The 15,388-nt window shown below is 35.5% G+C and overlaps 1 protein-coding gene across 1 annotated transcript; it reads left to right on the top strand.

The window, feature by feature from the left end:
* Positions 1 to 10,313: 10,313 nt before the first annotated feature.
* On the top strand, positions 10,314 to 11,408 carry LOC139900945 (uncharacterized). Its single transcript, XM_071883691.1, has 3 exons — positions 10,314 to 10,548; positions 10,780 to 11,010; positions 11,146 to 11,408. Exons 1-3 carry the CDS (start codon positions 10,314 to 10,316, stop codon positions 11,406 to 11,408), a joined length of 729 nt encoding a protein of 242 aa, XP_071739792.1.
* The last annotated feature ends 3,980 nt before the right edge of the window (positions 11,409 to 15,388 follow it).

The following is a 15,388-nucleotide window of genomic DNA, read 5'->3' as shown; positions in this document are numbered from 1 at the left end:
TGATTACAGAAAGTAGAAATGAAGAAAAAAAATTAGCAGCAGACTAACGAAGAACTCGATGAACAACCCAAACTTCGATTTCAAATTCTAGACAGTTTTAGATCAAATTTTCTACATGAAATCGACTTTAAATCCCTCCTAGAAACTTTTACCATCATCAATTGATCCTGAAACATTAAAACGAATCCGAATTTTACGATGAACACAATCTTTGACTTTTTGAAAACAAGGTTTTACTCAAAAATTAGAATCCAATTCGAGGAATTGGATTCTGAAACTTTACATATAGCTTAAATACACGATTACTAACAATCCTGTATTTTTACATTTTGAAAATCGTTTGAATTTGAGCTTTGAAAAAAAATAACCACGAACAGGGACGAACTGGGTTTCTGTTTATATTTTCTGTTTTCTTTCGAATTGCAGGGGGTAAATATGTGTAAAGTGAGTATAAAATGGATGTAGGAACATGAATTAATCATTTTGTTTGTATTGAATTGATTTGGACGTGTAAAAATCTTCAGACAGGATCAAATAAATCAGAAGAAAATATGAATAAAATAAAAATAAAAAGGATCGTGACATTAAACTGTTTTTGGTTTGTAATGACAATGGAATCATCATGTTAAATCCAGCAGAGAACTTTAAAAATAATAGATAGCGATTTACACTGAATTGGATTCTATATTGGTACGCACGATTCATATATATATATATATATATATATATATATATATATATATATATATATATATATATATATATATATATATATATATATATATATATATATATATATATATATATATATATATATATATATATATATATATATATATATATATATATATATAATAATTATAATTATATTAATAATAATTAAAATTCTAATAATACTAAAAATAGAATTAATAATTATAATACTAATATTATCAAAAAATACTAAAAATGATATTAATAATATTATTAATGATAAAAATAATAAGTTGTATTATTTTCTAATAACTATAATAATAATAATAATAATAATAATAATAATAATAATAATAATAATAATAATAATAATAATAATAATAATAATAATAATTTATAATGATAATGGTAATAATAATCTCTAATAATAATACAAATATTAATCATATCTGAAATTATAATTTTTCTACTAGTTGTAATGATATTAATAATTATAACAATAATATCAATAATAATATTATTATAACAATCAAATGTATCAAATTTCTTATTATAATTTTAATAATATTAATAGTACTGATATTATTAATAATAATAATGAATGTAATAATAATATAACAACTATAGTTAAACTTGTAATTACAAATAATATATTAATAATATCATTTATTTATTATATATGTTATATAATAACTAATATTGAGTATTAAATTTTTATACACTTTAACATATATTACAATATACATATAATAATTATTATATATAGAAATCATATGTTTATATATAAATTCATTTTAATTATAACTTAATTATTTTATATCTTATTATTTCCAATTATTATATATATACTTACATTTATATTTATATATATAAATTTATTTATTTACAAACAATTGTTTGTGAATCGTCAGGTAAGGTCCAATGGATAGTTAAGTGCATGAAATTATTTTAATATACAATGTCGATTTACTTAACTTGTCGATATTCATCTTCTAAGTTGTCTACATTTCATATTTTCACTTTTACATTAAATAATATGAAAGTTAAATAGTTACCTTTTCAAAAGTCACGAGTAAATTATTGTAAAGCATGTATTGAAAATCAAACAGAAGTCTCCACTAACCTTTGTCTGACTCTCGTTAATTGACACTTTGTTCTCGCTAGAAGACCACTTTACCATTTCTTCCGAATATTGTTAAAAAGAATAGATTTCTTAAATCATAGTGGACCTCACAACAGAGACCCGTAATCATATCACAATGTATCTGATAATTCAATCATTTGATATTATCTTTTAATTCCGTCGATAAATATATTAAACATATATTGAAACAAATACATTTATGTAAAGTATTATACATCTAATACTTTGTTAACGTTTTTAATTAATATAACTATATTATATATATGTATCTATATACACATAAATGTGCGTGAATCGTCAAGCACAGTCAAAGGGTAATTGATTACATGAACACAGTTCAAAGTTTTTGAGATTTCAACATTACAGACTTTGCTTATCGTGTCGAAAATAATACATCATTTAAAGATAAAGTTTAAATTTGGTCGGAAATTTCCGGGTTGTCACAAAAATAAAGGTTTTCTCAAAATATGACATATGATATATTGCGGGGGAGGATAAAAGGATTAAAACCAAAATGAGTTTCTTCCAAAATGGCTTCTACATACTCCTGTGTAGAACCCACATCTCAAAGTGGTGTTAAATACACTTCAAAGTGGTGTTAAATATCAAAACAACTTTTGCACACATAACACTGTAAAACCCGGCCTTTCACTGTAAAACTCACCCAAACGTTTAACTATCAAGGGAGAGTTTAAAGATTCAAATGTCAGTAATGACGGAGGATGTAGATGTATCCTAGTGACTACCTCGGAAGGATGTGTCTAGATGACTGCCTTAAAAAAAATAGTCATCAAATGACGGAGGATGTGTCCTAGTCACTGCCTCAGAAGGATGTGTCTAAATGACTGCCTCAAATGTGGAATGACCCAACATCTTGATGCAAATTAAGTGTTTGGTGTCTCGAACTACCGAAGGGGTTTCAAAAAACCTTTAATAGGAACACTGCTTATTGGCTGGAAATCCTCTATCAACGCCTTATTGCATTTATAAGGTGGGACCTCAACATCAAACAGCGTCAAACAGTCTCCAGAGGTCAGACTTATCTTGATGAGGGAGATCTTTCTAGTTCAACGGAGAGGCAATATGATAATTCTTACGCTTGCCTTGGTAGATTTATCAGACCTCCGGAAGGATGATCACCTTAACGATCAGTCAGCATTTAAGCCTGACCACACACACTCCTTAGAGAGTGCAAAAACTGAAAGAGATTTGTCACCTCATGATATATCAATGACTTCTGGACGCGGTTTAACATCTTCCTACATTACATCGATTTTGAAAGACACTAATCCGGTGTTAGGTACAGTTGGAAGGCTTGGTATAGCCAAGAGCGGCATAGTCGCATAAAAGTCCCATGATACTTTAATCATGGAGGTGGATAGCTTGCTAACACTGGAACTTCGGTGACCAGTCATCCTCAACATCCATCGAGGTTAAACATGGACCTACCAATACCGGTGAGGTCCCTAATTTCGAAAACTATTTTGGTTTCACAAAACTTATCTAGTGTAACAACTAGCATCCCTGATTTAAACCTGTCTAGTGTAATAACCAGCCTGAGTTTTACAAAACCAAAAATGGTTTCTGAAGATCCTATTTTCTCTAAGGATCAAATTTTACCTTAACCTCTTTGTCTCTTCTTAGCAAGTACACGTTCCCTCTCTTGAGATAAACATATATTCTCTCTCTGCTATTTTGTTATGAACACGGGATGCCATATTTGTGATACACATGCTGAATACGGTACAACATATTCATCATGTGGGGAGAATGACACACGAGTAAAAAAAAATCAGTCACGATCATGAAAAAGTGGACTAAACATTTGAGGGGAGCAAAAGAGGTCTTCATAACGAAGAAAGATCATATCAAGCCACTTTCAAGACCTCTTTGTCTGAACCCAAGAAGAAGATAAATCAAATCAAACATAACACTCCCAGATCAGCTCTTCATATGTACAAATTTTAGTGTTCAAAGTTGATAGCATCAAAAGCTTTATAGCTTCAAACCGAAACCAAAGTCCAAAAGAAGGCTGCACAAGAAACTGCAAGAAAATGATCATAGGAGGTGTTAACATTTTTAAACATAACACTCTTGGATGAAGACTCCAAAAGAATCTACAAGAGTCACGGGAGGTGTTATATCTTGAAGAACCCATGCCACTGTCAAAAGACAAAAAGACGAAGACATGATCGCACCTTTCAAAAAAAAAGATCAATGAACCCTATCAAGAGGGAAGATTATTTTAAATCTCATGGATTACATAACCATAACACTCCTAGGTGAAGAGTGCAAGTACATGCACTCAGGAGGCATTTCAACAAATGTCGTAATCTAAAACCCCACGACAATGGGGAGATTGTTGACAATATTTATTGTAATATTTAATGTAGTGTGGTTTATGTCTTGTATTAATCTAGTGGCATGTGCATTTTAGTCTTATTATTGTAATAGTCTAGATTAGGCCATTTTCCACGGTAACTTAGTGTTTACCATGTGTTTGTAACTTGGGAGCTTTCTACTATATAAAGCAAGTTCCCCACCCTTTAAATTGTTGCTAGTCATTAATAACATTTTACTTTCTCTCACTAGTGTCTCTCTACAAGAAATCCTCTCAAAATCCACTAACACTATCAAGAAAAGATCGAACACCCTAATTTTAGACTAACACTACCGATGATTGCGTGTTATGATTATTATTGTTTTATTATTTGTCTATCCCATGCTAGCTAGATAATTGTTTTAAACAAAAGGACTATAATCATATGAAACGGTTTGGTCAAAATTGGTTTAACAAATGCATCACGCAATACATAATTAGGAAATGTTTTAAAGTGGTATAAAACTAGTTTTGCTAAAATAAAACAAAAAACCCGTTTTAAATGTAAAGTTTACGCTATCCATGAGTAGTACACACATCTGAACCTTCTACCTATTAGAGTTCGCGATACTCGAGTGTCTTGGGCCGGACATTAATTGGGTGCTGGGAAAGGTGAGGTGATTTTCGCAATACCCGAGAATCTTGTTCCAGATTTTACGTGTATCTTTCACGAACGGTTTACAATTTGTGCTTGTGGTTTGCGGCAAACCCGCCATGAGGAAGGATTAGCATAGGAGGGATTAATCATGCTAAGTGATATAATGGATTGTCATTGAATCCCGCAGAAATATAAGAGTTTCATAATCGATGAAATTGGTAATATAGTCACCTACCTAAATAGCTTATGATTAGCGATCTGCGGCAAACCCGTCGTTACCATAAATGAAAAATAGATCTTAGCCTTGTTACTTTTAATTGTTTGAATATTGAACACTTGGGTAATTACTTTAATAAGGATTAAACATGTCAAACTAACTAATACAACTTACTTTAAAATATGTCAGATGTCTACAACAAACACAAATCCTACTCCGTCATCAATCACTAATTTCTCCCTTAAAGGGCTCCTCAAAAAGGACAAGCTTACGGCATTAACTACATGGACTGGCTTCGCAACCTAAGAATTGTTCTTAGGATGCAAGGAAAGATCAGGGCTATTGAGGAACCTATACCGGCGGAATCAGGAATGAGAGCTACTTATGTGGCTAGGGACGAGTTTGAAAAACATCGTTCTGAGTCGAATGAGGTAGCGTGCTTAATGTTGGCGACCATGTCTCTGGAGCTCCATAAGGGCATGGAGAGATTGGGGTCATATGACATGCTTAACCAATTGAAAGACATGTTCCAACAACAAGCAAAGCATGAGCAGTTTGACATCGTGAAAGCTCTCGTATGTTGCAAAATGGCAACGGGAAGTAGCGTTAGTGTCCATGTACTACAAATGAAAGGGTACATGGACCGGCTGGAGCGCCTTGGTTTTCCCACAAGTCAGGAGCTTGTAATGGATTTTATCTTGAACTCGCTGACTAGTGCATATGAAGGGTTCATCAGGAACTACATATGAACAATATGGAGAAAACAATCATGGAGCTCCTAGGCATGTTGAAAACCACTGAGACTAACATGGCAAAAGCTAAACCTGCAACTTCCGTCCCAGCCATTCGTGAAGGTGGGATGAAGAAGACAAAAAGCAAAGCAAAGGGCAAGGACAAGGGTAAGGGTAAAATTGGCACGTCCAACTTCAAACCTAAACCTAAGGGCATTGCTACCTCTTCTACTTCAAAAATTCTGCAAACCAAGTCTCCTGAAGAAGCAACATGCTTCCATTGTGGGGATAAAGGACATTGAAGGCGCAATTGTTCTAAGTATGAAAGAACTTAGTGAACTATGAGCCAAGAGTGTCGCCGTACCTTCAGTTTTGTTCATGATTGAACTAAACAAAACTTCTATTTCTGATTCCTGGGTATTCGACACAGGATGTGGTATTTACATTTGTACAAATGTGCAGGGACTCACAAGAAGTAGAAAGCTGAAGACCAGGGAGCGTAATCTAATCATGGGGAACAAGAATGTTGCCTCTATTGATATGATTGGAGAATATAAACTCACTTTTTATTCTAGTTTACGTATTGTTTTGTCTACTGTTTGCTACAGTGCCGAAATGGCAAGAAACATTATATCATTTTTATTTAATGATGGCTTTGATTTTAATTTTGATAATGGATCATGACTTGTTTACAAGAATGGAATATTTTATTTCAAAGCTAGTCCTTGTAGAGGTATCTTGGAAACCACAATAAAGCTAAATGATGGTTTAATCTATAATGTTGATTCATCCAAAGATGGTTTGAATAAAACGTATCTATGACATTATCGTTTAGGCTATATAAACAAGAAACGCCTAGCAAAACTCCAGTTAGATGGAATTTTAGAATCATTTGATTGTACATCATATGATGAATGTGAATCTTGATTATTAGGAAAAATCACAAAGGCACCTTTCACAGGAAACTGTGAATGGGGTAAGGATCTGTTAGAGTTGGGACACACTGATGTGTGTGGTCCGTTCAGATCGCCTACTAGACACCATGAATGATACTTCATTACATTTACTGATGACTTCGGTAGATATGGTTACGTTTATTTAATTAAAGAAAAGTCTGAAACTTTGGGAGTGTTCAAGGTACATTAAAACGAAGTAGAAAATCAACTGAACAAAAGAATTAAGATTCTGCGATCTGATAGAGGTGGTGAATATCTTAATGATGAATTTCTTGATCATCTACGGGGTTGTGGGATAATCTCACAATTAGCTCTGATCATATACACAGTATTGTATATGTAAGTTTTGTTTGCTAAAGGCTAAAAAACAGATGTTACGCGAACTATAAGCAAAAGGCTTGGGATATTCGATGAAAATAAAGATAGCGGATCAGTTTTCGTGCTAATAAAAGATTGCGGTTTACTCCGCTAAGTTTCTGTGAATAATTAAACAATCCGCAGACCGCGAATATTTTGAATACTATAAATAGGGAGCATGGCCTCTCATTTATAGGTTGTTGATTCTCTGCCATTTGCCTGAACCTTTGTAATTTTCTCTTGTGATCTTGCCCAAGGAACTTTACATTGTTTTCAAGGTGAATCATGCTAATTAACAATCAAGACCGGGTCGGGGTGGTTGATCATTTGATAGTTAAGGTGAAAGACGATCATCGGGGCCCAAAATAATCATCAAACATCCCATCCTCCATCTTAATCTCATTGCACTAAATCTATAATTAAGTAACACATTAATTATGGATTGATCAATTGGCGCCATCCGTGGGACGCGTTTTAAGAATTGAACTTGAATTTTTTTGTTTTGTGCTATAAAACAATCAATTACCTTGTTTAATTCTAATCGTGCATTATTTTGATGATTCACAGGTGAATACGTTTGTAATTGATGGTAAATTGCTTGTTTAATTGAAGTAATGAGCAATATTGGAATTGATCGTGGTATTGTTGTCGCTGTGTAAGTAAATGCTCAAAAAAGAGGAAGAAAGCGAAAGTCAGCAAAAATGTATCAGAATTGGCAGTCTGCGCCAATTAGTTCAAAAATGCAAAGTGATGATTTCTCCAAAATGCCGATAGTAGTATCGTGCAAGGTAGCGGAAACTGGAATCACAATCATGAAAGTTCATGTTGATAATGGCAGCAGTGTTGACATTGTTTATGAGCAATGTTTTGTTCAACTGCCGGAGAGTATTAGAGCAAATTTACAACCAACCGCAGCCTTGCTAACTGGTTTTGCGGGAGAATACTCATTGCCAATGGGCGTATTGTCTTTACATGTTGAGCTTTTCGATGAAAATGATGATAGTTTAGTGCGGCGAGCGCCGTTAGATTTCTATGTTATGCGGACTTCATCTCGCTATAACATGTCATTAGGCAGAACTGCCGTAGGTAAATTCGGAATTGTTCCATCTACAATTCATGGCTTGATTAAATTCACAACGCATAAAGGTGTTGCGACAATAAGTTCAGCAAGCATCATGCCCATTTGTGCTACTGTTAATGTAAAAAGCGCAGTTCAAGAAACCGCTGATGCCGTGGACAACATGATAGTGGTTAGTCCTGCATATCCCGATCAAAAAAATAAAGTGGGATGCAATGTTAGTGCGGATACCAAGGAACAAATTGTGCAGTTACTTGTGCAGTACATGGATGTTTTTGGTTGGTGTGAAAATGATATGACTGGTGTTCTGCGTCATATTGCAGAACACAGACTTAATGTAAATCCAGCTTTAAAACCAGTAGTGCAGAAGCATAGAGGCATGGCCTCCGATCGCGCTAAGTGGCTGTGCGAAGAGGTAACAAAATTGGTGAGAGCTGGAATTTTACGCGAAGTTCAATATCAATCATGGATTGCGAATCCAGTGTTGGTAAAAAAGCATGATGGCTCGTGGAGAATGTGTATTGATTTCAAGGATTTAAATAAAGCGTGCCCTAAAGATAATTATCCATTTCCAGAAAATTGATTTGAAAGTGGAATCTTTACATGCTTTTCCATATAAATGTTTTTTGGATGCGGCAAGGGGATATCATCAGATTCCAATGGCCAAAGAAGACTCAGATAAAACCGCTTTTCATACAGGCAAAGGCATATTCTCTTATATAATGATGCCTTTTGGTTTAATCAATGCGGGTGCGACATATCAACGCTTAATTAACACTGCGTTCGAAAAGCAAATTGGGCGTAATCTTGAGGCTTATGTAGATGATTTAGTAATTAAAAGCACAATGCAAGAGCGCATTATTGATGATATGCGGGAAACATTTGATACATTGCACAGGATAAACATGAAGCTTAATCCGCTAAAGTGTAGTTTTGGCGAAACTGAAGGAAAATTTTTGGGATATCTTGTTACTGAGCAAGGTATTCAAGCTAATCCAAAGAAAATTGCGGCTATTGAAAATATGAAGGCACCAAATACGATGAAGGAAGTGCAAAGTTTGATAGGAAAATTAGCCGCATTAACGCGTTTCTTGTCTAAGGCCGCTGAAAGACAATTATCATTTTTCAAAACTTTAAAAGGCTGCTTGAAACAAAAGTGATTTGTTTAGACAAGTGAAGCTGAAACCGCGTTTCCGGAAATGAAGAAGTTATTAAAAACTTTGCCGATGTTAACAGCACCAATTGATGGCGAAACTCTTTACCTTTATATATCGGTAGCAAATGAAGCTTTTGGCTCAGTTCTAGTTGCGAAAAGGGATAAAATACAAAAACCTGTGTATTTTGTCAGTAAAGCTCTCACAGAAAGTGAGATAAACTATGCGCCGATTGAAAAATTTGTGTATGCGCTCATATTAACATCGCGAAGGTTAAGAAGATATTTTCAAGGGCATCCAGTGCACGTGTTAACTAACATGTTTGTTAAGAAAGTCTTAACAAAACTAGATATATCTTGTAGACTTGCATTGTGGGCAGTAGAGTTAGGTGCTTATCAAATCTCTTACCTTCCGCACAATGCTGTAAAGGGCCAAGTTTTGGCGAATTATCTCGCCAAAATGACCGGGGAGTTGGAGGTGATTAATGAGTGAACAGAATTAAAACCAGTAGTTGGCGAAACATGGGATTTATTTACTGATGGAGCTTCATGTGCAGAAGGCGCTGGTGCGGTTTTGGTGTTGGCAAGCCCAAGTGGTGAGGAGCATACGTACGCATTACGTTTTAATTTTGATGTGTCAAATAATGAAGCGGAATATGAAGCCTTGCTTGCTGGTTTAAATATTACGCGAAAAATGGATATCACTAAATTGCTCGCATTTACAGTTTCGCAATTAGTGGCAAATCAGTTTAATGGCTCATTTGAGGCACATGATTCCTCAATGCAGAAATATTTACAGTTTTTGAAAGAATTGGCAGTGCGGTTCGAACATTTTGAACTTGCGCAAGTGCCAAGAAGTCAAAATAAGAAGGAGGATACTTTGAGTAAGTTGGCCTCTCTAGCATTTTCGCACTTTTGAAAACGAGTTTGGGTCGAGGAATTGCCAAGCAAATCAATAGATAATGAATTAATGGTTGCGTCTGTTGTAGAAGAACAGCCAAATTAGATGGAACCAATTTTGCAATACATCCACAATGATATTTTACCAAGTGATAAGCGTGAAGCTCGCTTAGTAAGAGAGCAAGCACCAATGTATATCATTCAAAATAAATCATATTGCGGTCCAATGATGCAGTGTGTGGGCCCAATTGAAGAAGAAATGATAATTGATGAAGTGCATAATGGTTCTTATGCATTGCATTCAGGCTACAAAACTATTGCGGTGAAAATTATGCGGATGGGTTACTTTTAGCCATCCCTATATCGCGATGTTGCAAAGATTGTTAAGCATTGTAAAAGCTGCCAAATGCATGCTCCGCAGAATCGGATGCCAAGGCATGATATGATTCCTGTTAATTCACCATGGCCATTTCACAAGTGGGCTATTGACATTGTAGGACCATTTCCCGCAAGGCATGGCAATGTCAAATTCTTGATTGTGGCAATTGACTATTTTACAAAATGGGTTGAAGCTAAGGCGGTTCACACTATCACTGGAGTACAGGTGAAAAATTTTGTGTGGGAGTATATTGTTTGCAGGTTTGATATTCCACGTGAATTGGTTAGTGATAACGGTGCCCAAATAGCGAAAGATCCTTTTAAAACATGGTACATTGATTTAAATATAATCCAAAAGTTTACATCAGTGGCGCATCCACAGGCTAATGGCTTATGCGAAGTAACCAACCGCCATATTGTAAGCGGTATTAAAAAGAGGTTATGCGAAAAGCGAACTGGTTGGGTGGATGAATTACCCAATGTGTTGTGGGCACATCGCACTACTTTCAAGAAAAGCACAGGGGAAACACCTTTTAGTTTAGTATATGGCTCTGAGGCAGTAATACCCGCTGAAATTCTTGTGCCAACGCATATATTCACTAACTTCAAGGAAGAAGCAAATGATGATGCATTGGGCGAAAATCTGAATTTCATCGAAGAGCGACGTTTGATGGCTGCTATCAGAAAGGAAAATAATAAACAACAAATTGCCAAGTATTATAACAAAAGAGTGCGTGCTTTATCTTTTGATATAGGTGAATGGGTACTGCGAAATAATGATGCAAGTAGAGCAGAAAAACTTGGCAAATTAGGACCTAATTAGGAGGGTCCTTATCAAGTTGTGGCAATTAATGCAGCGGGTTCATATAAGCTCGCAGATGTAGAAGGGCGAACTTTACCTAATGCGTGGCATGCCGCTTTATTAAAGCGATATTATGCGTAACTATGGGAAAATAATGTGAAGGCCAAAATGCATATGTATAAAGTGCGAAATTAGTTGCAAGGCCTATACTTGATATTCTTTCTATGTGTTTTTATTTTTAATTTTTCCAAGTCTTGATCACACTTGTAAGAGTATAAAAAGTAGACACTTGTAAGAATATGTAAAAAAGTTTGTTTGTGAAATGCCAAAATTTTATGAAATGTTTTGTATTTTGTTTCATAGTGCTGAGGTTTTTCGCGACGTTTAAGTGGTGAAGTGATGAAATTGCCCGATTTCGCAGAAAATAACTATTGCGAAAGGAACTTAAAATCCCGAGTATTTGATTTTGCCATACTTAGATGCTTTGCGATGCTAATTGATTGCCTAAGGATCACTTTAGCAGACTTAGAGGATTCATAATGTATAAATATACACGCATACAGATTGTTTCGCAAAAGTACATACTTATTATGTGCACGATAATACAAGTTGGAAATTGCAAAGAACAAGTCCGTGTTATGAATATTATTGATGAAAGCGCTATATAAATAAAAATACTTGCAAATATATATGGAAATGTGAAAATTTTATTAATAATGGCGCAGAGATAGCTGCATGCTAAATTTTACAATATAATCATGGCTTAGATAAATCGAGCTCGATGATGTCATCTACAGTAGCATCATCCTGCTCGCTTACCGCCGTGATTTTTGGGATTGGAATATCTGCTATGTTTTCTTTCGCAGTAGAAAATGCATCTCGAGCATCTGCCAGCGAACATATGCGGTCTTCCATTGCGGATGGTAGTGGATTTGGTATGGTGCAGTAGGGAGTGATTTCATTCAAGAATTCCACTCTTTCGCACAATTGTAGCGCAGCAGCATATGTTGAAAATTGAGCAGAAACAGGCTGAGAGTTAAGGATTTTTCTGGCCAACTCTGTCAAATGTTGGCGAAGCTTGGTAAACTCAATCTTCCCAGGAGCTGTAGCAGCTAAAGCGTTGTCTCGTTCTGCAGTTAGCTTAGTAACCTCCTCCGTTAATGAATTAATAGTAGCTTGGAGGCTGTTTTCTTTTTCAGCTGTAGTAGAAACCTGCTGTTTAAATCATCAACCGCGCTTTTTGCTGCAGTGAGTTCATAAGAGAGGTTAACACAATGCTTTTCGCTGTCCGCAGCTTAGGCCTTCTCGGTGTTATACTTCGTCTTTTCAGCCTCAATAATGTTGAAGGACTGTTCTTGATGGCATATCATATCATAAGCAGAATTGAAGCACATGTAGAAATTCTGCACAAAACTGTTTTGCGCATCAAGCGCAGAGATCTTTGAAAATTCGCGTCGAAGCTCGTGGTGATTGCCATCTTCATTAGTTGGCGCTGATCTTGCACTGCAGCAGAAGAGGCATAAGTGTATCCCGATAAACCATCAATTCTCACAACATAAGAGTCGGGTGGGGTGCGGAATAACTCGGTAATTTTCTCAACAGTATGTGGGCTGGGATAAACTGGATTGAAAGGTGAATCACCTGCAAAACAAAGCAATTAATTAATCGGCTAAATAAAAAGCATAGTGAATGTTATAAACATGAAATAATGCTCGTGATGTACTAGCTTTCTGATCCCCTTCATAATCCGATGTAACTAGATTATCGTAAAGGGCGGTGTCGTGTTGCTTGAGTTTTTTACTCTGTGATGGTGGCGGCGTCTGGTATGGTCACTTGGTGGAGCTTGGCTTGGCAGTAGGAGATTTCGAAGTCAAATCGACGACGGGAATTGATTGTTTCTCTTTGCCAGAAGACGCCGTCGATTTGGACTCCGGGCTAGTTAATAGTTTTGTAATTAGTGTCTTCGGATTTACTTTACTATCAACTTCATCAATCTTCATTGTAGAGTGAAAGAGAATTACGAGAAAGAAAGAAGTTGAGAAGAGGAAATGAATGTTTTGGTTAAATTGCGAAGTATTTCAGAGTAGCAAGTGGGAAATTGGTGGTTATGGATGCTGATATATATAGGGGAAATAAGGGTGCTAATTAATCGTGTTAAGTATCCGTTGTGATAATTTAAACGGTAATATTTTTGCCAACGGATAATAACGGTAACTTTATTTGCTGTAACAGTAACAACGACAAGGCGAAAACGTTTTAATACGAATAATAGCTTAGATAACTGCGGATTTTTAGAGTTTATCATGATACATTTACTATACAAGATATATCATAATAAACTGGGGGGACTTGATCATATACATAGTATTGTATATGTAAGTTTTGTTTGCTAAAGGCTATAAAACAGATGTTACGCGAACTATAAGCAAAAGGCTTGGGATATTCGCTGAAAATAAAGATAGCGGATCAGTTTCCGCGCTAATAAAAGATTGCGGTTTACTCCTCTAAGTTTATGCGGATAATTAAACAATCCGCAGACCGCGAATATTTCGAATACTATAAATAGCGAGCATGGCCTCTCATTTATAGGTTGTTGATTCTCTGCCATTTTCCTGAACCTTCGTAATTTTCTCTTGTGATTTTGCCCAAGGAACTTTAAATTGTTTTCAAGGTGAATCATGCTAATTAAAAATCAAGACCGGGTCGGGGTGGTTGATCACTTGATAGTTATGGTGAAAGACGATCATCGGGGCCCAAAATAATCATCAAACATCCCATCCTCTATCTTAATCTCATTGCACTCAATCCTTAATTAAGTAACACATTAATTATGGATTGATCAAGCTCCTCCTAGAATACCACAACATAATGGCGTAGCTGAAAGGAGGAATCGAACATTACTTGATATGGTTCGATCCATGATGAGTCGTATAAAGCTTTCAATCAGTTTTTGGGGATATGCCTTACAAACTACCGCAAGGATCCTTAACCTCATCCCAACCAAGAAAGTTTCCAAAACACCTTATGAGATATGGCATGGTAAAACTGAGTCTCTCTCATATCTAAGAATCTGGGTTTGTAAGGCTTACGTTCGTCGTGAAGCTAAAGATAAACTTGAATCCAGATCCGAAAAGTGTTTATTTGTTTCCTACCCACCTGATTCATTTGGATATTTGTTTTGCAACCCTAAAGAGAACAAAGTTTTTGTTCATCGAAGGGGAGTCTTCCTTGAAAAGGATCATCAAAAGGAACCAGTGGGAGAAAAATTGACCTCGAAGAAATTCAAGAATCAACCAACATGGAAACTGATATTGGAACTGATTCTCCTCAAGAGGTCGATGAGCCTGCTGTTGAGAGAGAAACTGACCTATAGCTACCACCCATACGTAGATCTGATAGCGTTCGTCAAGCACCAAAGAAATATAGTTTACATATATTTGAGGGTGATGACAAAAATATAGATTCTGATGAACCTATTACCTATCAAGATGCTATGACATGCCTCGAGTCTACCAAATGGAAGGATGCTATGGACAACGAGATCCAATTCATGCATGATAATTAAGTCTGGACCTTGATTGATGATACACCAGGTGCTAAAACCATTGGGTGTAAGTGGGTCTTCAATAAGAAGATCGACATGGATGGAAATGTACACACATTCAAAGCCAGAATACTTCTTGCCATAACTGCATTTTATGACTATGAAATATGGCAAATGGATGTAAAAACAGCTTTCCTTAATGGTAAGCTAAAAGAGGACGTGTTTATGACACAGCCTAAGGGTTATGTACATCCTAAGTATCCTAATAGTGTGTGCAAACTACAAAAGTCTATTTATGGACTTAAACAAGCTTCTCGTTGCTGGAATCTTTGCTTTAATGAGAAAATCATAGAATTTGGTTTCGAGCATAAGAGAAGTTGAGCCATGTGTCTATATTAGGTCTAGTGGGAGTGTTATAGTCTTTCTTGTACTATATGTCGATGACATATTACTCATG

Source organism: Rutidosis leptorrhynchoides, chromosome 3, assembly GCF_046630445.1.
Source record: "Rutidosis leptorrhynchoides isolate AG116_Rl617_1_P2 chromosome 3, CSIRO_AGI_Rlap_v1, whole genome shotgun sequence".
Taxonomy (NCBI): domain Eukaryota; kingdom Viridiplantae; phylum Streptophyta; class Magnoliopsida; order Asterales; family Asteraceae; genus Rutidosis; species Rutidosis leptorrhynchoides.
This window is presented reverse-complemented; position numbering and strand designations above follow the sequence as displayed.

Bases quoted from the DNA above. Each gene is read 5' to 3' on its own strand.
- LOC139900945 (XM_071883691.1), top strand. From the start codon at position 10,314: ATGGAACCAATTTTGCAATACATCCACAATGATATTTTACCAAGTGAT. The intron at 10,549-10,779 runs GTTACTTTTAGC...AATGGGTTGAAG, and splicing joins GGTGAAAATTATGCGGATGG to CTAAGGCGGTTCACACTATC. The intron at 11,011-11,145 runs GTATTAAAAAGA...GCTCTGAGGCAG, and splicing joins CAACCGCCATATTGTAAGCG to TAATACCCGCTGAAATTCTT.